The 26,407-nt window shown below is 44.9% G+C and overlaps 1 protein-coding gene and 1 pseudogene across 1 annotated transcript; both read right to left on the reverse strand.

Annotated features, from left to right (window-relative positions):
- Positions 1–979: 979 nt before the first annotated feature.
- Positions 980–9,905, reverse strand: LOC100994954 (26S proteasome non-ATPase regulatory subunit 8-like; annotated as a pseudogene).
- A 12,903-nt stretch (positions 9,906–22,808) lies between these two features.
- LOC100994631 (bolA-like protein 2) lies at positions 22,809–25,334 on the reverse strand. The gene has a single exon (XM_055102574.2). The coding sequence runs from the start codon at positions 25,254–25,256 to the stop codon at positions 24,840–24,842; it is 417 nt and encodes a 138-aa protein (XP_054958549.1). The 5' UTR covers positions 25,257–25,334; the 3' UTR covers positions 22,809–24,839.
- Positions 25,335–26,407: the final 1,073 nt, after the last annotated feature.

The following is a 26,407-nucleotide window of genomic DNA, read 5'->3' on the forward strand; positions in this document are numbered from 1 at the left end:
TACTGTAGGAGGTGGAATTCTAAGATGTCCCCCAAGATTCCTGCTCCCTGGTATACAGGCTCCGTCTCACCCTCACCCCTGAGCGTGACTGTGACTTGAGCCTATGATGGGACAGTTGCTCTCGTGATTATGTGACATCCTGTGACCAACGGGATTTTGCAGATGTAATTAATGGCCCTTAGCAGCTGACTTTGTTGTGTGTATGTGTTTTTGGGGGGTTTTTTGAGATGGAGTTTTGCTCTTGTCACCCAGGCTGGAATTCAGTGGTGCAATCTCAGCTCACTGCAACCTCCACCTCCCGAGTTCGAGTGATTCTCCTGCCTCAGCCTCCTGAGTAGCTGGAATTACAGGCACCCGCCACCAAGCCCAGCTAATTTTTGTATTTTTAGTAGAGACGAAGTTTCGCCATGTCGGCCAGGCTGGTCTCAAACTCCTGACCTCAGGTCATCAGTCTGCCTCCACCCCACAAAGTGCTGGGGTTATGGGCGTGAGCCACCATGTCTGGCCTGTGTTTATTATTATTATTATTATTATTATTATTATTTGAAAAATTGCTTAATTCATTGCCAACTTTTTTTTAATGGGACACTTCACCCCCTTTGTTGAAAAATATCTGGTACCCTGGCCCAGCATTCCTGTGTGTCCACAGCTGGCTGGAACATCCCCCTACCTGGGGCCATGCTCTCCTGTAGGCCACAGTGCTGCTGGGGCTCTACGGTGGCCATCTGTGTTTGAGACCCTGAGCAATGGCCATCAGACAGAGGCTGACCCAGTTGGAGGGTGTTATCTCCATCCCCTGAGGGCCCCAAAACTTATCTATCTCAGATATAAGAACTTGGCTCCTCACCATCCCAAATGGGGAGATAAGGGCCTGGAAGACAGAATGTCAATCCACCTTTATTAGAGGAAACCCTGCTGTAACTGTTTTAAATAACGTATGCCCTGCCCCACCCAGTGCCTGGTGGGCTGCCGGGCATACTCAACTCGGAATGGTGGTGTCTTCCAGCTTCTGCTGCTGGCTGGCAAAACTGTAGTAGTTGTTGGGGCCCAGGACCCACCCTCACTTCTTGGTGTTGTCCGTCATCTGTTTGGGTGTGTTGAGGAAGAGGATCCGGGTGGCCTTGGTGAAAAGGATTTTCTCATAGGCCTTCTCAATGCACCCAGCCATCTCATCCCTGATAGTGTCAAGCAGGATGTGGATAAAGGTGTAGCTCTTGGCAGGGATGTTACCCTTGGCCAGGAACACCTTGTTGTAGCCGCCCTCCATCAGGTATGGCTCCAGGGACACAGGGCGCTTGATGTAGGCATTGGTCTGTATGTCCTTGGCAGGCAGCCACTCCAACTCCATGTGGAACTCAGCCACCTAATCCTGGGACAGCAGGAAGAGGAGGTTGAGGCCCAAGAGCTGGTGCATGTAGGCTGACTTGGGTAGCTCTTAGCAGCTGACTTTCAATCAATCGAAAGGAAAATTATCCTGGATGGGCCTGACCTAATCAGATGAGCTCTTCAAAGTCCCTGGGCCCATCCTGAAGGAGAGATTCAGAGTATAAGAGAGATTCTTCCACCGGCCTCACAGGAGCAACTGCCATGTTGGAGAGAGGACCACAGGGCAGAAAACCACAGGCAGCCTCCAGAGTATGAGAAGGGAGCCCAGTTGGCCAGCAACAAGAAAGCAGAGACCGCCATCCAACAACCCTTAGGAACTGAACTCTGCCAACAACCCATAAGCTTTAGATGAAGACCCTGAGCTCCAGGTGAAATTGCAGACCTGGCTGAAACCCTGAATTCAGCCTTGGGAGACCTTGAGCCCAGGACCCAGCAAAAACATTCCTAGACTCTTGACCCTGGAAACGTTTTTCCATCTCTGAATGTGATATATCTCTCCATTTATTTAGCTCTTCAGTGTTTTCAATAAGGTTTGCATTTGGTTTTGTAGCTAATTCTAAATGTAACTGGGTTTCATGCTCATTACCAGTCCTTTATGCCACCATCTCACCATCTTTCATTTCTTAAATTCTACATTTCATCTAAATTTTGATTTTTTTTTAAATCTCAGCTCACTGCAAACTCTGCCTCCTGGGTTCAAGTGATTCTCATGCCTCAGCCTCCCGAGTAGCTGGGATTACAGGCGTGCACCCCAATGCTCGGCTAATTTTTTTTTTTGACGGGGTCTAGCTCTGTTGCCCAGGCTGGAATGCAGTGGCATGATCTCGGCTCACTGCAACCTCTGCCTCCTGGATTCAAGCAATTCTCCTGCCTCAGCCTCCCAAGTAGCTAGGACTACAGGCATGCATCACCACCCCCGGCTAATTTTTGTGTTTTTCGTGAAGACAGGGTTTCACCATGTTGGCCAGGATGGTCTCGATCTCTTGACCTCGTGATCCACCCACCCTCCCAAAGTGCTGGGATTACAGGTGTGGATGCTTGGCTAATTTTTTATACTTTTAGTAGAGACAGAGTTTCGCCATGTTGCCCAGGCTGGTCTTGAACTCCTGACCTCAAGTGATCCTCTCACCTTGGCCTCCCAAAGTGTTAAGATTAAAGCATGAACCACAGCCCCCAACCAATTTTGATTTGTCTCTTGATGAACTGGGATATATCAGAGCTTTCGCACATATAATAACATATTTCTTTAGTCTTCTCAAACAGATAACAGTTTGGCCAAGCATAATGTTCTCTAATTGTACACATTTCTCTGCAAGCAGTGATGGCATTGATCTGGTTTTTTTCCAGCATTCATAGAGGTCTAAGCCTCTGTTTTGTTCCTTTCAGGCAACCTGTTTTTATCTGCATGGGCTTTTACAGCACAATATTTCTTCTCTATCTGTGCAAAAGGGTAAAACTGCACTGAACCAATGGTCATTATGTGGTGCTATGTCACTGTTAGGTGGAGTACACAGGTCTTGGAACCCAAAGCATAGAAGTAGTGGCTGTCCCTGCAAGTTTAGACTCTGCTGGACCCCAGGTCCTGGTTCCCTGAAAGGGTAATACTTCTTCCAAAGGAATAAGTAAGGGGTTCCACTGAACCTAGCGCTTCAACTGCCATTTGGAGCTTCTCATGCTAATGAATCAGAAAGCAGTGTGGGAGTTATATACTAATAGCAGCAGTTGCCCCTGGCTGTCCTGAGGAAATAAGATTGCTCTACCTAATCAAGGCAGGGGAGAGTACATCTGGAACTCAGGGATTCACTAGGCCATCCCTTGTTTCCCTACCCAGCAACCACACCTGGCAAGAACACAGGAGTTAAGAGCTCAGGTCCCTCACAGGAAAAGGTCTGGGTTTCCCATTGGACAAGCAATGGAGACTAGCAGAAAGATTAGCCAAGCATGAGGGGAATTTAGAATGGAGGATGAGGGAAATGGTGAATATCAGTTACAATCTGGGTACCAACACAGCAGAGGAAGCTGTAGCATGAGCTTCCTGCCATCCTGTTGTAAGTCTAGTTTTGAGAAATTTTGACTGGTCACCCCAGAGGAATTGGTGACAGAATGTCATGAACCAATTGGGGCATGAATGGATCTGAGTGGTGCAAATGCTGGACAATAGTGACGCCCCCAATGCAGCCCCCATATCTCCAGTCTCTTAATGCAGCCAGTCTGACTTCCAGCTGCTAGCACCCACGCCTCCTACTGCAAGCTGGAATGCCATCAAAATATGCCCATGGAAGCAGACTTCAACCAGTGACTGACAGAAGGAAGCATACACAAATATGCCCCAGTTTCCTTGACTTTCAAGTGAGATAAATCTGAGCTTCCTGGCCGGGTGTGGTGGCTCACGCCTGTAATCCCAACACTTTGGGAGGCCAAAGCGAGCGGATCACCTGAAGTCAGGAGTTCGACACCAGCCTGGCCAACATAGTGAAACCCCGTCTCTACCAAAAATAAAAAAATTAGCTGGGTGTGGTGGCGCATGCCTGTAATCCCAGCTACTCAAGAAGCTGAGCGGAGATAGTGCCACTGCACTCCAGCCTGGATGACAGAGCGAGATCCTGTCTCAAAAAAAAAGCAATCATCTGAACTTCCGTTCTCTGCTGTCTCCCAGGTCTCTGTTTAGGATTATGCTCGTGCATTGACTTATTTTCCTTCCCTGCCTCAGTTCCTCATCACCTACCAGCAATTCCTGAGGTTGCTTCCCATATCAACCACAAACACTCAAATCCCCATCCCAGTTCTTCTTCTGGAGAAATTCAAACCAAGACACTTGAGCAGATTCAGCGCAAAGCTATTGATGCATTGTGCCACAGCCCTCACTAGCGGAGGCTCCTTCCATGGCCCTGGCAGGGGTCCTAGCAATGTATTCTCGTGGTCATAAGTTTTACAAAATTTGCCACGGAAGATAATTTTGGTTTTAATTTTCTTAATGTGTGCCCTACATCTGTGTAAGCTCCAGACCTCACAAAACCCAGATCTGCTCCTGATTATCTCATATTCCGTATACTCTACTCACTTGTTTATTTGTTAGTATCTCTCTTCCTTCCCTCGAATGTAAGCTTCATTTGGGCAGAAATGTTGTCTCATTCATTCACTGCTCAATTCCCAGTACTGCTGACCACATAGTAGAGGCCAATAATTTTTGTTGAATAAATAAGCGAGTAACCCCCAAAAGAATGACGCCCTTTCCTCTGTCTCCCCACATTTGCTCTGTCCTCTGATCAGAATCCCCTCTGCCCTCCCTTGAGTGGCTACTCACTCAAGACCTCTGTCAAGTGTCCAAGAATTGCCTGGGTAGAAGTGCCGAGATGAATTTCGAGAAGGATTTACAGCTGCCCACAATGCCTATTTCCCTTTCCAAGTATGATTTCTTAAATGTGCCTATTTTGGTTTAACTTCTTATTTTGAGTTTTTTGGATACAACTAGAACAAGCACAATAAATAATCATCTATCCACCATCTAAATACAATTGTTAGGCCAGGCACGGTGACTCACACCTGTAATCCCAACACTTTGAGAGGCCGAGACGGGCAACTCACGAGGTCAGGAGTTCGAGACCAGCCTGGCCAACATGGTGAAACCCCAACTCTACTAAAAATACAAAAATTAGCTGGGTGTGGTGGCCCAGGCCTGTAATCCCAGCTACTCGGGAGGCTGAGGCATGAGAATCGCTTGAGCCCGGGAGGCAGAGGTTGCAGTGAGCTGAGAACATGCCATTGTACTCCAGCCTGGGCAACAGAGCAAGACTCCTTCTCAAATAAATAAATAAAGTTGTTGATCTTTCACCATATCATTTAACATGTATAAAGATAACACATTTTGCATATAAAATATGCATGAAATAAGATTTATTTATTTATTTATTATTTATACATGCACATATCAAATTTTTAATGATGTAAAACAATTTCTTATATTTCTTGACTCATAGCTCGGCTGGGCATTTCCTCTGCTGGACTTGCTCATGTGGCTGCAGTCACCTAGAAGCTCATCTGGGCTGGAAGGTCCAAGAGGGACAAACTCCCATGTGCAGTGAGTGGTTGGTGCTGCTGTTGGCTGGGTGCCTCAGTTTCCCTCTGTCGCAGTCTCAGGGGAGTTTCCATAGTGGGAAGGTAAAAGCACAAAGCCTCTTAAGGCTTGGGCTCACACAACATCACTTCTGCCATGTTTTTTTGAAATTGGTTTTATTGAGGGATACCTCAATAAATGATGGTAAATGATAATTTACCATGAAATTCATTCATTTGAAGGGTACAATTCAATGATATTTTTGGTAAATCTACAGAGTTGTGCAACCATCACCACAATGCGGTTGTAGAACCTTTTCTTCACCCAAAAAGATACCACATGCCTATTAGTAGTAAATCTCCATTTCTACCGTGAGCTTCTGAGCAACGACTAATCTACTTACCATCTTTAGAGATTTGTCTTTTCTGGGCAGTTCTTATAAATGGAATCACAGAATATGTTGTCTTTCGCATCTGGATTCTGGCTTCTTTTACTTAGCATAATGTTTTTGAGGTTCATCCATAGTTTCTTTCTATGGCAGAGTAATATTTCGTTGTATGAATAGATCACATTTTCTTTTTTGTTTGTTTGTTTCGTTGTTGTTGTTGAGACAGAATTTTGCTCTTGTTGCCCAGGCTGGAGTGCAATGGCACGATCTCAGCTCACCGCAGCCTCCGCCTCCCGGGTTCAAGCGATTCTCCTGCCTCAGCTTCCCAAGTAGCCGGGATTATAGGCATGCACCACCACACCTGGCTGATTTTATATTAATAGTAGTGACGGGGTTTCTCCATGTTGGTCAGGCTGGTCTCGAACTCCCAACCCCAGGTGATCCGCCTGCCTCAGACTCCCAAAGTGCTGGGATTACAGGCGTGAGCCACCACACCCGGCTGGATCACATTTTCTTTATTCATCTGCCAGTTGATGGACATTTGGATTGTTTCCAGTTTTTGATCATTACAAATAATGCTACTATGAGAGGGGTGCAGTGGCTTACACCTGTAATCCCAGCACTTTGGGAGGCCAAGGCAGGTGGATGACCTGAGGTCGGGAGTTCAAGATGACCTGGCCAACCTGGTGAAACCCCATCTCTATTAAAAATACAAACAAAAAAAAACAGCTGGGTGTGGTGGCACATGCCTATAAATCCCAGCTACTCGGGAGGCTGGGGCAGGAGAATCATTTGAACTCAGGAAGTGGAGGTGGCAGTGAGCTGAGATCTTGCCACTGCACTCCAGCCTGGGTGACAGAGTGAGACTCCATCTCAAAAAAAAAAATAATAATAATAATAATAATAATAATAATAATGCTACTATGAGTATTCATATACAAGTCCTCGTGTTCACATATATTTTCTCTTGGGTAGATATCTAGGAACGGAATTGCTGGACCACATACTGGAAACATTAATTATTTTCCAGAGAGGCTGTACTATTTTACATTCTCACCAGTAATGAAAGTTAATCTAGTTTCTGTACATCGTCCCGTCTCTTTTATTCTAGAACAGACTCCATCTCCCCAATTATTTTCATGAAATTAAGTGTTTTAGGCAACCTGGCTAGTTGCATTGCATTAGTTGGTGCAAAAGTCATTACCATTTTTGCCATTACTCGGTTTTGGACTTGCTTATGTGGCAGTCACATAGAAGGTTGTCTGGGCTGGAATGGCCACATGAGCAAGTCCAAACCAACTAATGGCAAAAACCGCAATTACTTTTGCACGAACTAATACAGTCTCCCACATTCCAGGTTTGACTTTATTTCTTTGTGATATTGTTTGGCTTATTTCTCTATCCCCTGTATTTCCAGGAACTGGAAGTAAGATGTAAAGGCTTCATCTTATTCAGGTTAATATTTACATCAAGAATCATATACTGCCTGATTGTAATTACTGCACTATTAGTAATTTTTAAATTGATTGCTATATTGGGGTAGTAAAAGCCAGATGTCTCCATTTTAAAGGTATTTTGCCCTTTGCAATTAGCAAGTAACCCATGGGAAAATGCCATGCCTACTGCCAAAAGTAAAAAATAGGAGGGGTGTCTTAGATAACTTACAACATATTAAAACTGACAATGACAATTGAAATTAAACATGGGCCAGGGACTCATACCTATAGTGCCAGCTGCTCAGGAGGCTGTGGTGACAGGATCACTTGAGCCCAGGAGTTGGAGGCCATAGTGAGCTACGATCATGCTACTGCACTCCAGCATGAGCGACAGAGCAAGACCCTGTCTAAATAATAATAATAATATTATTTTAAAGAACCATATGTGTACTTAGCATCTGTTAGGAATCAAGCAGTACAACTGAGCACTCATTTGGCCCTGAATTTTCTGATAACCAAAACAATAAAGCAAAGATATTTAGTTAGAGGGCCGGGTGCAGTGGCTCACACCTGTAATCCTAGCATTTTTGGGAGGCGGAGGGAGGCAGATCACCTGAGGTCAGAAGTTAAAGACCAGCCTGGCCAACATGATGAAACCCCATCTCTACTAAAAATACAAAAATTAGCCTGGCATGGTGACGGGGGCCTGTAGTCCCAGCTACTCAAGAGGCCGAGGCAAGAGAATCGCCTGAACCCAGGAGGCGGAGGTTGCAGTGAGCCCAGATCACACCTCTGCACTCCAGCCTGGGTAACAGCGAAAGTCTGTCTCAAAAAAAAAAAAAAAAGATATTAAGTTAGAGGTCTCACTTCCAACTGGAATAAGGTACATGAATTGTTTCATAAAAGTGTACTGGACTTCAGCAGGAATTTCTCACAGGGATGCTTATATAAATACCTCAAATAAGATAGTGAATAATTATTCTAATGAGTACGAAAGCCCAGACATTTGTATACCTTCACTAAGGAACCAGCCTTCTGTATCTGAAAAGAACGACCTCCTCCACCAAACATCCAGTTTCATGAGGCAGACCCCAAAGAGTGAGAAAAGGAGACACCTGTCATTCCTGCAGGATCAATTAAAGCAGCTTTAGTAACTAGTAAAATGACAGACATTACAAGCAATTTCGCCTAACAGTGTTTTTTTGGTTATTTTTATATTGATATTTCTAAGGGAAATAGGACTAAACACATACACACACACACACACACACACACAGAGTCAAAAAATATTTCTAGGATGTGCGTGGTGGCTCACACCTATAATCCCAGCACTTTGGGAGGCCGAGGCAGGTGGATCACCTGAGGTCAGGAGTTCGAGACCAGCCTGGCCAACATAGCGAAACCCCGTCTCTACTAAAAATACAAAAATTAGTTGGGCATGGTGGCACACGCCTGTAATCCCAGCTACTCAGGAGGCTGAGGCAGGAGAATCGCTTGAACTCAGGAGGTGGAGGTTGCAGTGAGCCGAGATCACACCACTGCACTCCAGCCTCAGTGACAGAACAAGACTCTGCCTCAAAAAAAAAAAAAAAAAAAAAAAACATTATTTCTGATCACCTAATATATTACAGTCAGATAACAGATACCCTAGAACACTAGACAAATATAACTCCCACAAATCTTCTTTCACATTAAAATTATTCCTTTCTCTCTCTCTCTTTCTCCCTCCCTGTCTCACCAGATGTCACAAGCAAACTTCTGTCAAATGCCGAGTTGCAACCAACTCAGTGGTGAGTGAGTAAATGCCAGTCTTCTGTGTTGTGAGTAGAAGAAAACACACATGTCTTAGGCCCCAGACATGCAGATGGCAGGACTGCAAGTGTTGGGAAAATGGAGGAACGTGATTTATTTTCTTGCCAGAGACAAGCCTGTCCTGCTTCCTCAGGGGTGCCGCCAGAACCAATTATTTCTCTCAAAAAACAGCTTTGAATCCGCTCAGAAACTCAAAGAGAAGGGCTTTGTTGATAAATCCATATCATAAAACATGGAAGAAACAAATTTGTCTTCAAAGTGCTAAAAGTATAGGTTTTAGAGTCCAGACAAACTGAATTTCAGCTTTATTACTCACTAAGTAGCCCAGAGTTACTAATGTCCCAAATTTTCTGCTTCCATGTCTTTGAACCAGGGACCGCACCTATCCCCCAGAGTCGTTTTGAAGAATAAAGAAGATAAGGTACAGAAAGTGCCCAGCACAGTGTGAGCGCTTCAAAGATGGCAGCTCCTGCACCCCAGAGCTCCCAGCGCCTTTCTGCAGCCCAAGGGGTGGAGCTTGCACAGCAGGAAGACCTCAGGAGGCAAGACAGTGGCTCTTTGTGAAAAGCTGAGTAAGCCCTTGACATAAACTCTGCTAAAAGCTGGACTGGAGAAAGGCTTAGGACTGAGGGTAGTGGAGCTTTCCACTGCTTTCTCCATAAATATCTGCCATTTCACCTGCAAATCTTAGGGTAGATGGAACTATTGCTGCCTAAGGAATACCCAATGCACAGTGCATTCCTAGTGCCAGAGCAAAGGGCAACATAGCACGAGGGAGTCACACACCTTCCACTGGCCCAGGCCCCAGCTCCGAGAGGACTTTGGCCATTTAGCCTGTGGCTGGGGCAGGAATGCAGACCAAGCTGCCGCAAAAGTGCAAAGTGAAGGAGGAAGGGTGAAGTCTTTGGCACAGTAATCTCACTGACGAGTAAAACCTGCCTCGGTGAATATTCTGGGCTCACAATCAAACTAATCACTCCTTTTCCCAGAAGAAAGAGAGAGAGAGGCTGTACCTGCTTCCTCCAACACTGGCCAGAGTGGAGAGGAAGTAGAAGGCCCTCATCTGTGAGCTGTGGTGGAAATGAGGTAGAAGGGCCTGACCCTAGCAGTCCCTCTGGCCATTAAAGGATTCCTGATTGCCTCAAAGCCCCTGGGTTTTCAGTACATTGTGTATTAGTGAGTTTATTAGAATTATTTAGTAATGCCGCCAGGCGTGGTGGCTCACACCTGTAATCCCAGCACTTTGGGAGGCCAAGGTGGGGTGGATCACCTGAGTTCAGGAGTTCGAGACCAGCCTGGCCAACATGGCGAAACCCTGTCTGTACTAAAAATACAAAAATTAGTCGGGCTTGGTGGTGGGCACCTGTAATCCCAGCTACTCGGGAGGCTGAAACAGGAGAATCGCTTGAACTGAAGAGGCAGAGGTTGCATTGAGCTGAGATTGCGCCACTGTATTCCAGTCTGGGCAACAGAGCAAGACCCTGTCTCAAAAAATATATATATACAAAAATTAGCCAGGTGTGGTGGCATGTGCCTGTTATCCCAGCTCCTTTGGAGGCTGAGGCATGAGAATCTCTTGAACCCAGGAGGCAGAGGTTGCAGTGAGCTCAGATCAGCCTGGCCAACATGGTAAAACCCCACCTCTACTAAAAATACAAAAATTAGCTGGGCGTGGTTGTGGGCACCTATAATCTCAGCTACTAGGGAGGCTGAGGCAGGAGAATCGCTTGAACCCAGGAAGCAGAAGTTGCAGTGAGCTGAGAGTGCGCCGTTGCACTCCAGCCTGGGCAACAAGAACGAAACTCTGTCTCCAAAAAAAAAAAAAGAATTATTTAGCAATGGAAAGTGCTAACTCTTTGGGGGTAGGAATAATTAGTATTGTTCTCTTTAAAGGCTGAAACTTGTTTTATACATGCAAAAACTTTGGCAGAGTTCTTTGTTCCTCAAGGAGAGTGTCATTAGCACTTGGGAGTGGTGGTGGGACAATATTTGGTTGTGCCCAGATCCCATACTGGCAGAGAATTTTAGCATCCCTGGTTCCAAGATACTAAAGGCCAGCTGTACCTCCCTATTCATTATGACAACCAGAAAGGGCCCCTGTGTGGTTCCAAATGTCCCTTGGAGGGTTAACCCCCAACCTTATTGAGAATCACTGGCTGATGGGCAGATGCGCTTGCTAAAAATAGTCAACAAGTATCAATTTATTTTTGTAGCTATTGGTTCATGATAAACAAGCCAAATGATTTTATGATATTTATTTTTCTATTTGCTACAGTTAGAGAGAATAAGTCCCATTTACGTAACAGTTTTACATATTTGATTAGCTAACGCATAAGACACTTAATATTGTGCTCAGCAAATTCTGAGCACTCAGACAGCTACGATTTTCCTTACTAGTACTATTATTAGTTATACTTGACTGTTAAATATTCGCTAAAAGGAAGACCAAAAGTGGCAATAGTGTATACGATTTTGAACTCAAATTTCCCCTGAAAATGATTATTTTTATCTTTTCCAATTCCTACATTAGCACTCTCATCTCCCCAAGACTCAATTTCCTTACCTATAAGGTAGGGATGCTAGTAATGACACTGTGGGGTGATTAGGAAGCTTAGCTGAGATATATGTGTGAAGGATCAATGAAATCAGTGAATGATAGCATCTAAACATACTTCCTCCTGGGTTATCTTAACAGGTATATGAGAAACCAGGTGGAGATAGGGGGAAAAAAAACAATCAAAGAACCTCAGATAGCTTCAAACATTTCTATGTAATGTAGGTCCAACCAATAATACACATTAATATACAATTAATGTGTATCCCAACCACCTAGGGAAACTTGTTAAAATGCAGATTCTGACTCAGTAGTTCTGATGGGGGGCACCTAAGATTCCCCATTTCTAACAAGCTCCCAAGAAGAGGCTTTAGAGTCCAACAGAGCAGGATTTGCACCTGATTCAATAATAACTATGTGACAAGTTATCTTTGAAACTGTTTCCATATGAGTAAAATGGTGATAATAATACATGTGTTACATAATCAGTATGATAATTATATAATACAGCATATGTAAAGCAATTAGCATATTGTAGGCACTCAATATAAGTTCTGCTTTCCCACCCAGAAGAAAACTACTAGAGTTTTAAAAAAGATTTATCAAAATAACAAAATTCCATTTCATTTTGGGTGGAAAAGTCACTCATGAGATTGGAAAAATGCCTACTTTTTCCTGACATTTTTATTATCATTACCTTACTCTTTGAATTAATAATGGTCAGATGCACTTTTGAAAAGCAACAATATTGAGGGACAGAATATATTTTAAAAAGAAAAATGATCACTTTTAATTTGGTCTAAAATAGTTACCTCAAAATGAAATAGGTAAAGAATGACTGATTATTAAATTGTCAATTATTTTTCAAAAAGCAGCCCTTCATTTGATATGTTAATATATAGTGTTATCGGCTCACAACAATAAATTTACTTGGCCAAATGGTTTTCATTTGAGTCAGACCAGTATTCCCAGAAAAATGGTCCATAGGTCCAGCCTCTGCACACCAGGATTCCTGTGGTTGAAGGTTAAAGCACCCCAGTGCCAATCCTAGTGCACATTTCCTAAAATTATTAAGCAAGTTAATGAGGGCTTAAGAGGTCGTCACATTTGTTCTAGAGATCTGAGAGTTCTAAACGCACAGCAAAAAGAAGTATGTGCATGTTAAAGCAGACCAAATGGGACTAACCAGAAACGTGGACCAGGAGAAATAACATCTTCCTGATGTTAGGGAAGGTCACCCTGGCCATCCCCACCACTTACTTTTCCAGAAGAGCGAATAAGGAAGTATCTAAAACTTTGGCTCAAGGGTGTTGTTTGGTTTGGCTTGGTTTCCTAAAATTGTTCCTTTGTAAACAGATCTGATTAAAGGCCGAGAGGAAGTTTAGAAGGTCACAATCTTTGCATTCGCTTACCCTCCTATCACATTTCAGAGAGGAAGTTTAGTCATGAGGAAATGAATTCCTGCCTGGCATGGAGTCTCACAGCTGTAATCCCAACACTTTGGGAGGCCAAGACAGGAGGATCCCTTAAGCCCAGGAGTTCGAGACCAGCCTGGGCAACATAGCAAGACCTCATCACTAAAAAAATAAATAAATAAATGAAATATAAATAAATAAATAAGAACCTCATCATTTGCCCAGGGAGCTTGAAGGAAAGTGATTCCACAGTGGCTGCATTACTGTTACAACCAGGGTGAGAGAGCCCTTAGTCTCACCTGGACTGGTGGGCAATATTTGTAAAAATGGAGAGGAGAGAGGACAAAATAAAAAGTCATCCAGACGTACATGGTGATCTGACTGCTGGAATGAAATTAAGTAAGGGTTAAAATCTATTGAAAGAGCTGGATCGGGCCGGGCACAGTGGCTCATGCCTGTAATCCCAGCACTTCGGGAGGCTGAGGTGGGCAGATCACTTGAGGTCAGGAGTTCAAGACCAGCCTAGCCAACATGATGAAACCCCAACTCTACTAAAAAAAAAATAATAATAATAATTAGCCAGGTGTGGTGGCAGGTGCCTGTTAATCCCAGCTACTCAGGAGACTAAGGCAGAAGAATCGCTTGAATCTGGGAGGCAGCGGAAGTTGCAGTGAGCCGAGATCGCGCCACTGCCCTCCAGTCTGCATGATAGAGCGAGACTCCGTCTCAATAAAAAAAAAAGAGCTTGATGATTCACAAAGACAAATCTAAGGAGGAATTAATTCAAAGGGCTAAGTGGCTGGAGATAGCTCTCAAAGAGCATGTCAAAGAAGTTCAGAGTTCATACAGATTTCCCACTTACGTGAGTATTCAAATAGAAATTGACAAGAAAACATTCACTGGGGGCTGGGTGCAGTGGCTCACGACTGTAATCCCAGCACTTTGGGAGGCCGAGGCAGGCGGATCATGAGGTCAGGAGATCGAGACCATCCTGGCTAACACGGTGAAATCCCGTCTCTACTAAAAATACAAAAAATTAGCCAGGCGTGGTGGCAGGCGCCTGTAGTCCGAGGTACTTGGGAGGCTGAGGCAGGAGAATGGCATGAACCTGGAAGGCGGAGCTTGCAGTGAGCCGAGATTGCACCACTGCACTCCAGCCTGGGCAATAGAGCAAGACTCTGTCTCAAAAAAAAAAAAAAAAAAATCCACTGGGAAATTTGACCGGGATCACATGACCTCCTGAGGGAACTAATGTTACTAGGCTGTTTTCTGATGAAGAGTCTCATTAGAAACCATCCTAGGATAGATTGACAGGAAATTCTGCGACAGGGAAAAAATGAAAAAAAGTTTTGGAAAAAATGCCCAAAATACAAACTACCACTTCTTGCAAGTTAAAACGCAGGAAGAAACAGTGTTCCCTGCATTTTGTGCGCTCTGGACTTGTAGTCAGGTTTTGATTTTTCAAAGGATATCTGAGGGTTAGAACCACAGCAATTTACCAAACACCACATGTTCTCACTCATAGGTGGGAATTGAACAATGAGAACACTTGGACACAGGGTGGGGAACATCACACACCAGGGCCTGTTGTGGGCTCAGGAGATGGGGAGGGATAGCATTAGGAGATATACCTAATGTAAATGACGAGTTAATGGGTGCAGCACACCAACATGGTACATGTATACATATGTAACAAACCTGCACGTTGTGCACATGTACCCTAGAACTTAAAGTATAATAATAATAATAACAAGGAAAAAAAAAGAACCACAGCAATTTATCATAGCAACCAAGGTGGTGTGAAATGAGGCCGTAGATATAGGTTGGAGGTAGGTCCTGGCCACATAAAGAATTTCAGTTTTACCCTACATGCAATTGGAAAATTTTTAAATGTTAGAACTGCTTGGTTATTTTCCTTTTCTTTTTTTTTTTTTTTTGAGATGCAGTTTCGTTCTTGTTGCCCAGGCTGGAGTACAGTGACTGGTACATATTAGGCTTTCATAAAATATTTAGTGAATTAACGAAAGGGAGTAATGTAGCTGCAAGACAGATTTTTTTGTTTTGTTGTTGTTGTTTTTGAGACGGAGACTCCACCTGTCGCCAGGCTGGAGTGCAGTGGCGCCATCTCAGCTAACTGCAACTTCCAACTCCCTGTTTCAAGTGATTCTCCTGCCTCAGTCTCCTGAGTAGCTGGGATTACAGGCATGTACCTCCTCACCAGGCTAGTTTTTGTATTTTTAGTAGAGACAGAGTTTCACCATGTTGGCCAGGATGGTCTCCATCTCTTGACCTTGTGATCCACCTGCCTCGGCCTCCCAAAGTGCTGGGATTACAGGTGTGAGCCACTGCTCCCAGCCAGGATAGAAAATAACCAAGCAGGCTGGGCGCGGTGGCTCACGCCTGTAATCCCAGCACTTTGGGAGGCCGAGGCGGGCAGACCACCTGAGGTCGGGAATTGGAGACTAGCCTGACCAACATGGAGAAACCTCGTCTCTACTAAAAATACAAAATTAGCCAGGCGTGGTGGTGCATGCCTGTATCCCAGCTACTGGGAGACTGAGACAGGAGAATCGCTTGAACTAGGGAGTCAGAGGTTGCAGTGAGCCGAGATGGTGCCATTGCACTCCAGCCTGGGCAGCAAGAGTGAAACTCCATCTCAAAAAAAAAAAAAAATACTGTCCTGCAGCTACATTACTCCCTGTTATTCATTCGCTAAATATTTTATGAAAGCCTAATATGTACCAGTCACTGTTATAGACTATGAAAATAAACTGCTGGATAAGACACACAGGGCCACATCCACTGCTACCCTGGATGGTGTCTTTGGACAATTTTTTTAAAGATAGCCCTTCTGGTCGGAAAGTGGAGGCAGACTAGATTTGAGCCCACGCACCCACCTCAGCTAGGTGTCCTTGCACAGTGCACAACCTGTACAAATATTTATATGTGCCTGAACAAATGACGACTTCAAGGGACATATGTTTTGATGGGAGCAGACAGACAACAACCAAGCAAAATCCAAGATAATTATAAAGGATGATGTGATCAGGAAAAACTACAGGGGAAACACTTTCATAGATAGGATGGTCCGTAAAGTTTCTCTAAGGAGATGGCAATTCAGCTGAGACAAGAAGTCCAAGAAGAAGCCAGCTGTGAAATAAGCAGTGAAAAGTATATGCTGGTAAATGAGAAAAGCCCGTGCAACGGCCTTGGAGCAGGAATGAGTTTGACATCTTTGAGAAACAGAAAGAAGGTTGGTGTGGCTGTGTAGCAGGACGAGTCGCAGACAAAAAACTCAGACATCGGATTAAAGAAGGAAGAGGTTTTTATTTGGCCAGGAGCGTCGGCCGACTCGCGTCTTAAGACCCAAGCTCCCCGAAAAAGAAATTCCTAGCCCTTTTAAGGGCTTACAACTCTAAGGGGTCCACGTGAAAGGGTCATAATAGATCAAGTAAGCGTGAGGAACATGACTGGGGGCTACATGCATCAGCTAACAGAACAAAAAGTTTTACAGTGCTTTCTCATACAGTGCTTTCTCATTGTATGCTTTCTCATACAATGTCTGGAATTTATAGATAACACCAGTAGTTTTGGTCAGGGGTTATTATTATTATTATTATTATTATTATTATTTTAATCACCAGGGCCAGGTGTTGGCGCCAAGGTCGTCTAGCTATTTATCTTACTTCTGTTTCTTTCCAACTTTTTGCTTTCTCCCTTTTCTCCTATCTTATAAACTAGGGGAAGGGGAGGTGAGGGAGAAGCTGGGAAGGACAACAGGAGAAGTGGTGGTTTCATTCCAGCTGGTGTGCCCTGACCAAGTAGAAGAGCAATATGGGATGAAGCTGGAAGTGGGTAAAATTCCCGTGTTATGTGGGCTTTGATAAATTGCATGGCCTATGGGACATGAATTTAGAGATGTCCAGTGGGCATGGGTGTGGAATGACAGTGCACACAGTGACTTCACATGCATCAGCATAAAAATGTCATTGAATCCCTGGGTGAGAATAATACTCCCTAGGGAAATATGGACTGTGGACAGCACCTTCAGGAAGGTTAAACTTCAAGAGGCATGATAGAGGAGTCAGTATAAGATCAGACAGTAAGAGCTCACCTTCTGAACACCAGTGTCTCTGGGTTTGAATCTGTTACTTTCTGTAGAACATGGACAAGTTATTTAAATTTTCTGAGTCATGGGCTCATCATGTAAAACGGAAATTTAAAGTACTGATGTCAAGGAGCCATTCAGAGGATTACACTATAAAATGTATGCAAACTATTACAGTGCCTGGCACTTAGGAGGGGCTCAGCAAATGACAAACAAGAACTTACACAAACACACACATACACACTCGCATTTTCAAAAAAAAACTGAAAAGGGATTTTTAAAGAGGAAGAATAAGAGTCTGGATAATAGTGTCACTGAAGCCAATTGAAGAGAGAGTTAAAAGATGAAGATATGGCTAGGCGCAGTGGCCCACACCTACAAGCCTAGCACTTTGTGAGGCTGAGGCAGGAGAATTGCTTGAGCCCAGGAGGTTGAGACTATGAACCCTGAACTCCTGGGCTCAAGAGATCCTCCTGATTCAGCTTCCCGAGTATGTGGGCATGCACTGCCACAGCTGGCTAATTTTTCTTTTTTTTTTTTTTCTTTTTTTTTTTTTTGTAGATGTGGGGTCTCCCTATCTTGCCCAGTTCATCTCAGACTGCTGGGCTCAATGGATCCTCCTGCCTCAGCCTCCCAAAGTACTGGGATTACAGGCATGAGCCACCACACCTAGCCTATAGTTTTTAATCCACAAGTTTCTCATAAAGAAAATAAAATGACCATAAATGTAAAGGAACTGAGCTCTTGCAAGGAGTTTTTGAAGCTACCTCTTTGGAGGGTACATTTTTAGTCTGAAACTTTTCTGGAAAAAAAAAAAGTAGGAGTTAAACAAAGGGAGTGGGTATTTGTAGTCCAAAGCCAGAGGCATTGTTATCTCTTTCCTTGAGGGTTCAAGGACTAACACAATGACAGAAAAACTCCCTCCCACTTCCGCTCTATTATCATTTTATATCATTTGTTTTGTGACAGAGCCTGTGTTGCAGACACCCTCTATGCCCATGGATAGGAAATTAACAATCCAAGGCCATTTTCAGAATTTTTTGTTCCAGTAACTCTTCTGAATCATACACCTGGCTCTCCAATCTTACCAATCAGCCATTTTAAAAATTATTTAGAGACAAAAGAGGCTGTCGTGGCTCATTGTAGAGTGACCCTGACTTCATCACCACTCAACAAGTGCTGGAACATAAACAGCACACACATCAGATCAGTTTTATAACTATTCTGGGAAACACATGAAATAGGCCTGAATATGAAAATGAAGTCATTTTCAAGGTCACTGTTTCAATAAAGGAAAACCTAATTAAAGCAAGCTGATTGTAAGTAAGTTCTGACTAACAGCATGGGCCTTCTCTCTCCAACAGGCTGCATATGCCATAAATTATTCACATATGTGGATGAGTTGTTCTGATTTTCATGATGAGATCCTGGCTACTGTGCCATGTTCAGCTCATCCTCAATTTATTCTAACAAAAGAGCTCTCTTACCCTGGTTAGGGCACCCTGTCCCCTGGAGAGATTGTTCTCTAATGTAAATAGAAGCCCATCTAGCAAGCTGCCTGGGCTCTCACGTCCCGCTGAGCCCGCTAACAGCACTGCCAGTTTTGACCACAAGGTGGCGCCCGCAGAGCTCCACAGACGCTGCACAGCTGTGAACTCAACTCCAGCCCTCAGGGAAGGCAGTTCGCAAAGATCTAGGGCAGCCCGCCCATTTTCCGAAAAGAGCACTGAGAACCCAGGAAGGTGAGGGCCTAGCCCAAACTACACTGCTAGTTTGGAGGAGACAGAACTATGCCTCCTGATATGGTTTGGCTGTGTCCTCACCCAAATCTCATCTTGAATTGTAGCTCCCAGAATTCCCACGTGTTGCTGGAGGGACCCAGTGGGAGATAATTGAATCATGGGGTCAGTTTCCCCCATACTGTTCTCGTGGTAGTGAATAAGTCTCACGAGATCTGATGGCTTTATAAGAGGGTTCCCCCTTCCCTTGACTCTGTCTCTCTGGCCTGCCCGCCATGTAAGACGTGCCTTTCATTGTGAGGCCTCCCCAACCACGTGGAACTGTGAGTCCATTAAACCTCTTTTTCTTTATAAATTACCCAGTCTCAGGCATGTCTTTATCAGCAGCGTGAAAACGGACTAATACACCTCCTCACTGTCAAACCCAAGTTCATCCAGCCAAACCAAAGTGGTTTTCAAACCAGAAGCAAAAAACAACACCACTTTTTTTAGTCAAATTTTATTGATAAAATATACTTTTGTCACTGCCCCCATCCACCACCCCACCCACGCCCCCACGTCTCAACAAATGAAAATGGAGTCGCCCTGATTGAAAGAATCATTCCTGAGGCATCGCTAAAGAACCATCAGTTTCCTCAGAAGAGTTTGAAAATGATTGATGAGGCTAGGTGCCGCGGCTCACGCCTGTAATCCCAGCACTTTGGGAGGCCCAAGGTGGGTGGATTGCTTGAGGCCAGGAGTTTGAGACCAGCCTGGCCAACATGGTGAAACCCCATCTCTACTAAAAATACAAAAATTAGCCGGGTGCCTGTTATCCCAGCTACTGCGGAGGCTAAGGCAGGAGAATTACTTGAACCTGGGAGGCAGAGGTTGCAATGAGCCGAGGTCCCGCCACTGCACTCCAGCCTGGGCGACAGAGGGAGACTCTGTCTCAAACAAAAATAAAAAATAAAAATAAAAAAGAAGAAGAAAATGATTGATGGAGTGGAATAAACTGTGAGCCGGGAGCCCTCAAACATGCTTGTCGTATTGATATTCTCTCTGTGGTCATAATTCTCTTCCCTGTTGCATTTCCACCTCCTCCACAGCCTCTAAATCTCCCCTGGACTCTGCCAGGGCTCAGACACCTGATGTCCCCTGACCTCTGAGTTTACGAACCCCAACCTGGACCACAGTTGAACCATGTCGCCACAGTCATGGGAGTACTTGAGATTCTCCAGCCCCTGGCCCTTCTGCCCCACCTCCCCGGCTAATGCCTTACCTTGGCTTCTTCCTGCTGCTGAGTTCTGCCAAAAAAAATAAAATAGTCACTAGTTGGTTCTGTTACAAAATTAATGGTTTCCAGCTTTAGCTGGGCCACTGACACTATGAACACCGCTTTGCAGCTCTAGTGGGTTTCTTTTTCCATGCCTCACAGAGATGACCTGGCCATCCAACCCATTCCTTGCCTCTATCACTGTTAACACAAAACAGTCCTCACTGCATGCCAGATATTATTCCAAAAACATCATAGGTACTAACTCCTTTAACCTTCGCAACAGTCCTACAGGGCAGAAAAAAATCCCCATTTTACAGATGAGAATCAGAAGAACAGAGATCAAAGGACTGAGAATGTGAGCCTAGGTCATCTGGCTGTAAAACCTATGTTCTTGGTCACCAGTGCCATGTGGCCTCTGGTGACTGTGCCTGAAGTGCCACTTAGAAAATAGAAGCTCTCTTGGCCGGGCTCAGTGGCTCAAGCCTGTAATCCCAGCATTTTGGGAGGCCAAGGCAGGTGAATAACCCGAGGTCAGGAGTTGGAGACCAGCGCAGCCAATATGGTGAAACCCCATCTCCACTAAAAATACAAAAAATAGCTGAGCACAGTGACACCCACCTGTAATCCCAGCTACTTGGGAGGCTGAGGCAGGAGAATCGCTTGAACCTGGGAGGCAGATGTTGCAGAGAGTGGAGACCACACCATTGCACTCCAACCTGGGCGACAAGAGCAAAACTTCGTCTCAAAAAAAAAAAAAGAAAGAAAATGAAAGTAGAAGCTCTCAGGCATCAAGTCCCTCTATTTCCATCCCTTCTACCTAATTATTTAACCGTATCTCCATCCATCCTTTAAACCTTCCCATTCTACCTGTAATTTTGCTTCCAATTTCTCCAGAGTTCAGAGAACTTGCTCACCAATGATTCTTCCCTCATTCTTCTACTAAAACTGCTCCTATTAAAGGTTCTGATGAAACCTTGTTTGCCAGACCCAGTGGCTGTCCCTAGTCCTCGTCCTTTCAAACCTCAGAGGTGCTTTGTCACTGCTATATCCCTCTGCCGCAGCCTTTCCTCCTGCAGCTCATGTTATGCTATTCCCCTCCCATCTTCTACTTCTACAACAGGCATTCTCACTTGCTCTTTCTAAATGCAGGTGTTTGACGCCTTCCTCATACCACGTAGGTCAGAATCGCTAGCTGCATAGCCCAGGCATTAGCAGGTTTTCAAAGCTCCAAAAGTGAATTTTTTTTTTTTTTTGAGACAGAGTCTTGCTCTATCACCCAGGCTGGAGTGCAGTGCCACAATCTTGGCTCACTGCAACCTCTGCTTCAAGTGATTCTCCTGCCCCAGCCTCTCGAGTAGCTGGGATTACAGGTGTGTGCCATGATGCCTGGTTAATTTTTGTATTTTTAGCAGAGACAGGTTTCACCTGTCATCTCAAACGCCTGAGCTCAAGCGATCTGCCCACCTCGGCCTCCCAAAGTGCTACAATTACAGGTGTAAGCCACTGTGCCCGACCTCAGATCAATGGTTCTTTTTTTTTTTTAATACTTTAAGTTTTAGGGTACATGTGCACAATGTGCAGGTTAGTTACATATGTATACATGTGACATGCTGGTGCGCTGCACCCACTAACTCGTCCTCTAGCATTAGGTATATCTCCCAATGCTATCCCTCCCCCCTCCCCCCACCCCAGATCAATGGTTCTTAACCCTGACTGAGCAGCAAAATCACTTGTGGAGGCCGGGTATGGTGGCTCATGCCTGTAATCCCAGCACTTTGGGAGGCCAAGGCAGGCAGATCGCTTGAGCTCAGGAGTTTGGGGCCAGCCTGGGCAACATGACGCAACCCCATCTCTGCAAAACTTAGCCAGTGTGGTGGCACGTGGCTGTAGTCTCAGCTACTCAGAAAGCTGAGGTGGAAGGATCACTTGAGCCGGGAAGCAGAGGTTGCAGTGAGCCAAGATTGCACCACTGGACTTCTGCCTGGGCAATAGAATCAGACCTTGACTCAGAAAAAAAAAAAAAAAAAAAAAAAGGAACCACTGATCTGAATAAGCCAGACACTGACAATAAATTCTGTATGATTCCACTGAGGTACTGGAATAGTCAAATTCATAGAGACTGACTAAACGAACCTGCTCTTGGCCAAGAGAACCCCAGAGAAACCTTTTTTTCTTTTTTTCATGGTGAAGTTTTGCTCTTGTTGCCCAGGCTGGAGTGCAATGGCGCGATCTCGGCTCACTGCAACCTCCACCTCCCAGGTTCAAGCAATGCTCCTGCCTTAGCCTCCCGAGTAACTGGGATTACACACATGTGCCACCACACCCGGCTAATTTTGTATTTTTAGTAGAGACGAGGTTTCACCTGTTGGCCAGGCTGGTCTCAAACTCCCAACCTCAGGTGATCCACCCACCTCAGCCTCCCAAAGTGCTGAGGTTACAGGCGGGAGCCACCGTGCCGGTGAGAAACCTAAAAAACTGAGTTCCCAGCCATGACAGAATGGGAGGGCAGGCACACCTCATTATATCCCTTCCCTTTTGCAGATTTGGCACAAAATCTGACCAGCATTGATGTTAAAATGGAGTTCATAATCCTGACACAATGGACTTTTTGTGGCAATAAGATACGACATTATAAACAGGACCTAAGGCCATGCCAGGCAAGGATTAAGTCATGTACTCCCTAGAATTAAAGAATAAACTATGTTCCCACTGCCATCAGGGTTTTCTTTTTCTCTAGCAGCTAAACAAGCACTGGCCTTGAGATGAGCAATGTTGAAGCAGTTGCAGCTCAGCCACCATCAGACACTTAGACCGACTCCTCGTTCCACCAGCCATCACTACAGCTTTGACTGGACCAGAGACTGAGTTCTGTTACTTTCTCCTGATAAGAGGCCACCAACTGTGGACTGGTTCTGGCCAGTTTACAGAAGCTGTGCACTTGAGAGGCTTCATGTCCCTGCTTCACCTTTTGATGTATAGGCCCTAATTGTAATACATTTAAATGTTAAGTCTCCGCTCCAAAGTGAACATGGGTCACATGTAACATGCACGTTTGCTACATGCTTCAGGACCCCTTTCATGAACATTCATAGCTCCTCCTGTAACCTGTTGAATATGTATGTTTGGCCAACCCCCTCAGCATAATTCCTGTCTCCCTTGAAAAACCTGCCTTTCAGCCTCTCCCAGAGGCTATACTTCCCAACCTGTCAGAACGGCCACCTTGCAGGCTGTAATCCTTTATTAAAAAAAAAAAAAACAACCAAGTCTCCTTCTAAATTTTCTTTCTTTCTTTCTTTCTTTTTTTTTTTTTTTGAGATAGGATCTTGCTCTATGACCCAGGCTGGAGTGCAGTGCAATCATACTTTACTGCAGCCTTGAAATCTTGGGCTCAAGCAATCAATCCTCCCACCTCAGCCTCCGGAGTAGCTGGGACTACAGGCACACGCCACCCAGCTATTTTTATTTTATTTTTTGTAGAAATGGGGGTTCTTTCTATTTTGCTTAGGCTGACCTCAAAATCCTGGGCTCAAGACATCCTCCCACCTCAGCCTCCCAAAGTGCTGGGATTAAAGGTGTGAGCCACCACGCCTAGCCCTCCTTTCTAAATTTACAAATCCTGTGCTTTTTCAGTTGATCCCAGGGACCTGCAGGTTTCTTTGCTGTCACTATTTCCTCCACCTGAAATGACCTCTTCGGCCTTCTTTCCTAGCTAATTCCTGCTCATCCCTTTGGCTCAGCTCAGGGCTGTGACTGGACTAAGTGGACACTCCGCATTCTCTCTCTCTCGGGAATCTCATTTGTTCCACAGCTTCAGCTCTTACCTACATGTTATTGATTCCCAAATCTATCTCCAGCCCTGGCAGTGCTCCTGAGTTCTGCCTCCCATTGACACTTCCACTGGCTTTCCCTCAGACACCTCAAACCCAACATGCCCAGCACTCAAGTAATCATTTCCCCCTTTGCTATCCTGCTTTTTCTCCTGTGTTTTCTATTTCAAAGACTAGCATCATCACGTATTGTCTGTCTAGTACTTAGAACAGTGCCTAATAGCTATAGTTTTCTCTTTTCCAGAATGTCATATAAATACAGTCATACAAAATACAGCCTTCTGGCCAGGCGCAGTGGCTCATGCCTGTAATCCCAGCACTTTGGGAGGCTGAGGCGGGTGGATCACCTGAGATCAGAAGTTCAAGACCAGCCTGGCCAACATGGTGAAACCCCGTCTCTACCAAAAAATACCAAAAATTAGCTGGGTGTGGTAGCAGGTGCCTGTAATACCAGCTACTCGGGAGGCTGAGGCAAGAGAATCACTTGAACCTGGGAGGCAGAGGTTGCAGTGAGCCAAGATCACACCATTGCACTCCAGCCTGGGCAACAGAGCAAGGCTCCGCCTCAAAAAAAAAAAAAGAAAGAAAAATTCCAGAAATAAACAATTAATAAGTTTCCCGCGCTGTTCTGATAACCAGGATGAAATCTCTCGCTGTCCTGTTTCATCCTGCTTGGGGCTGGTTATGAATCATCCCTTTGTCCAGTGTCTCCATGCCATCTACACTACCTGCCCATCAATCACTTAGTAGCTGGCCCAGTTATCAGATCAACTGTCACGGTATTGAAGAGTGTGTGCTCACGTAAGGTTTTTTGTTTTTTGGTCCAGATTTATAATGTAATGGCTGTGCAGGTTCCAGTCCCTCATTTCTGCTGCTCACGGGCCCACTGCTCTGGGGTCAGGGTTTTCTGTTCAAAGGCATGGATGTGTGGGAGCTCTTCTGCTAGGCACGCATTCACCAGCTGGTGTCTCTGAAGCAGCGGCTTCCCCTCGAACTTGGCTGACACCACCAGGACTCGGAAGCTACAGGCGCAACGGTTGAAGGTCGTGTCCTCCACCTCCACATGCTCCGCCTCCAGGTCCCGCTGCAGCTTCTCCTGGAGGTAATTGGTGCTGAGTTCCCTGGCGGTAGTCCAGCTGGGGCGGCAGCCCAGCGGAGACAGAACCCCAGCTCGGACCCCTGCCACGCTGCTTTGCGCCCTTACAGGAGCCACTTCCCTGACGTAAGCTTTCTTTGACTTAATGATGGCATCAAAGCACAAGGGTAGGGATGCTGGCATATTGTTAAAATTGTTCGATTTATCATTAGTTATTGTTGTTGATCTCTTCTGTGCCTCATTTATAAATTAACTTTTATCATAGGGATATGTGTGTGTCTATATCTACAAAAAACCGCAGAATCTATAGAGTTTGGTACTGTAGCGATTTCAGGCATCCACTGGGGATCTCAGAATGTATTCTTCACAGACAAGGAGGGACTACTGTATTATTATATGGAGGTTAACCACACTATTAGCAATAGAATTATAATAAAAACTTTCAAAAACTTGGCGAAGCTGGTAATAGTGTGCCTAACATCCTACAGCACCTCCCCATTGTCGACAGAAAGAGTCGAACTTTCTAAAATATGTGAAGAGGTTTATTCTGAGCCAAATATGAGTGACCATGGCCCATGAGACAGCCCTCAGGAGGTCCTGAGAACATGTGCCCAAGGTGGTCGGGGTGCAGCTTGGTTTTATACATTTTAGAGGGGCATGAGACATCAATCAAATACATTTAATAAATACATGGGATTGGTCCAGAAAGGTGGGACAGCTCAAAGCTGGGGCTTCCAGGCTATAGGTGAATTTAAACATTTTCTGCTTGACAATGAGTTTACCTTGTCTGAAGACCTGGGATTGGGCTGGGCGCAGTGGCTTATGCCTGTAATCCCAGCACTTTGAGAGGCTGAGGCAGGCAGATCACGAGGTCAGGAGTTCGAGACCAGCCTGACCAACACAGTGAAACCCCATCTCTACTAAAAATACAAAAATTAACTGGGCGTGGTGGCGGGCACCTGTAATCCCACCTACTTGGGAGGCTGAGGCAGGAGAATCACTTGAACCCGGGAGATGGAGGTTGCAGTGAGCCGAGATCATGCTACGGCACTCCAGCCTGGGCAACAGAGCGAGACTGTGTCTCAAACAAACAAACAAACAAAACCTCCAAAGTGGCCGTCACTAAATGCTAATAAACACTAGAGGGCACAATTGAGTTGTGGAAAATTTCGGCCAATATTGCAAATGAAACAAGGTATGGACTCTAGCAAAAATTAATACACCAGAAAAATGGGTAGTGAAAATCATAAGCTTTGAAAACAATTGCTTTCTTTGTAAATCTGTTGATTAACCTTAGCCCTTTGAGATAATTGAATTAAAGTAGACTTAACACT

Source organism: Pan paniscus, chromosome 17 (genome assembly GCF_029289425.2).
Source record: "Pan paniscus chromosome 17, NHGRI_mPanPan1-v2.0_pri, whole genome shotgun sequence".
Classification (NCBI taxonomy): Eukaryota; Metazoa; Chordata; class Mammalia; order Primates; family Hominidae; genus Pan; species Pan paniscus.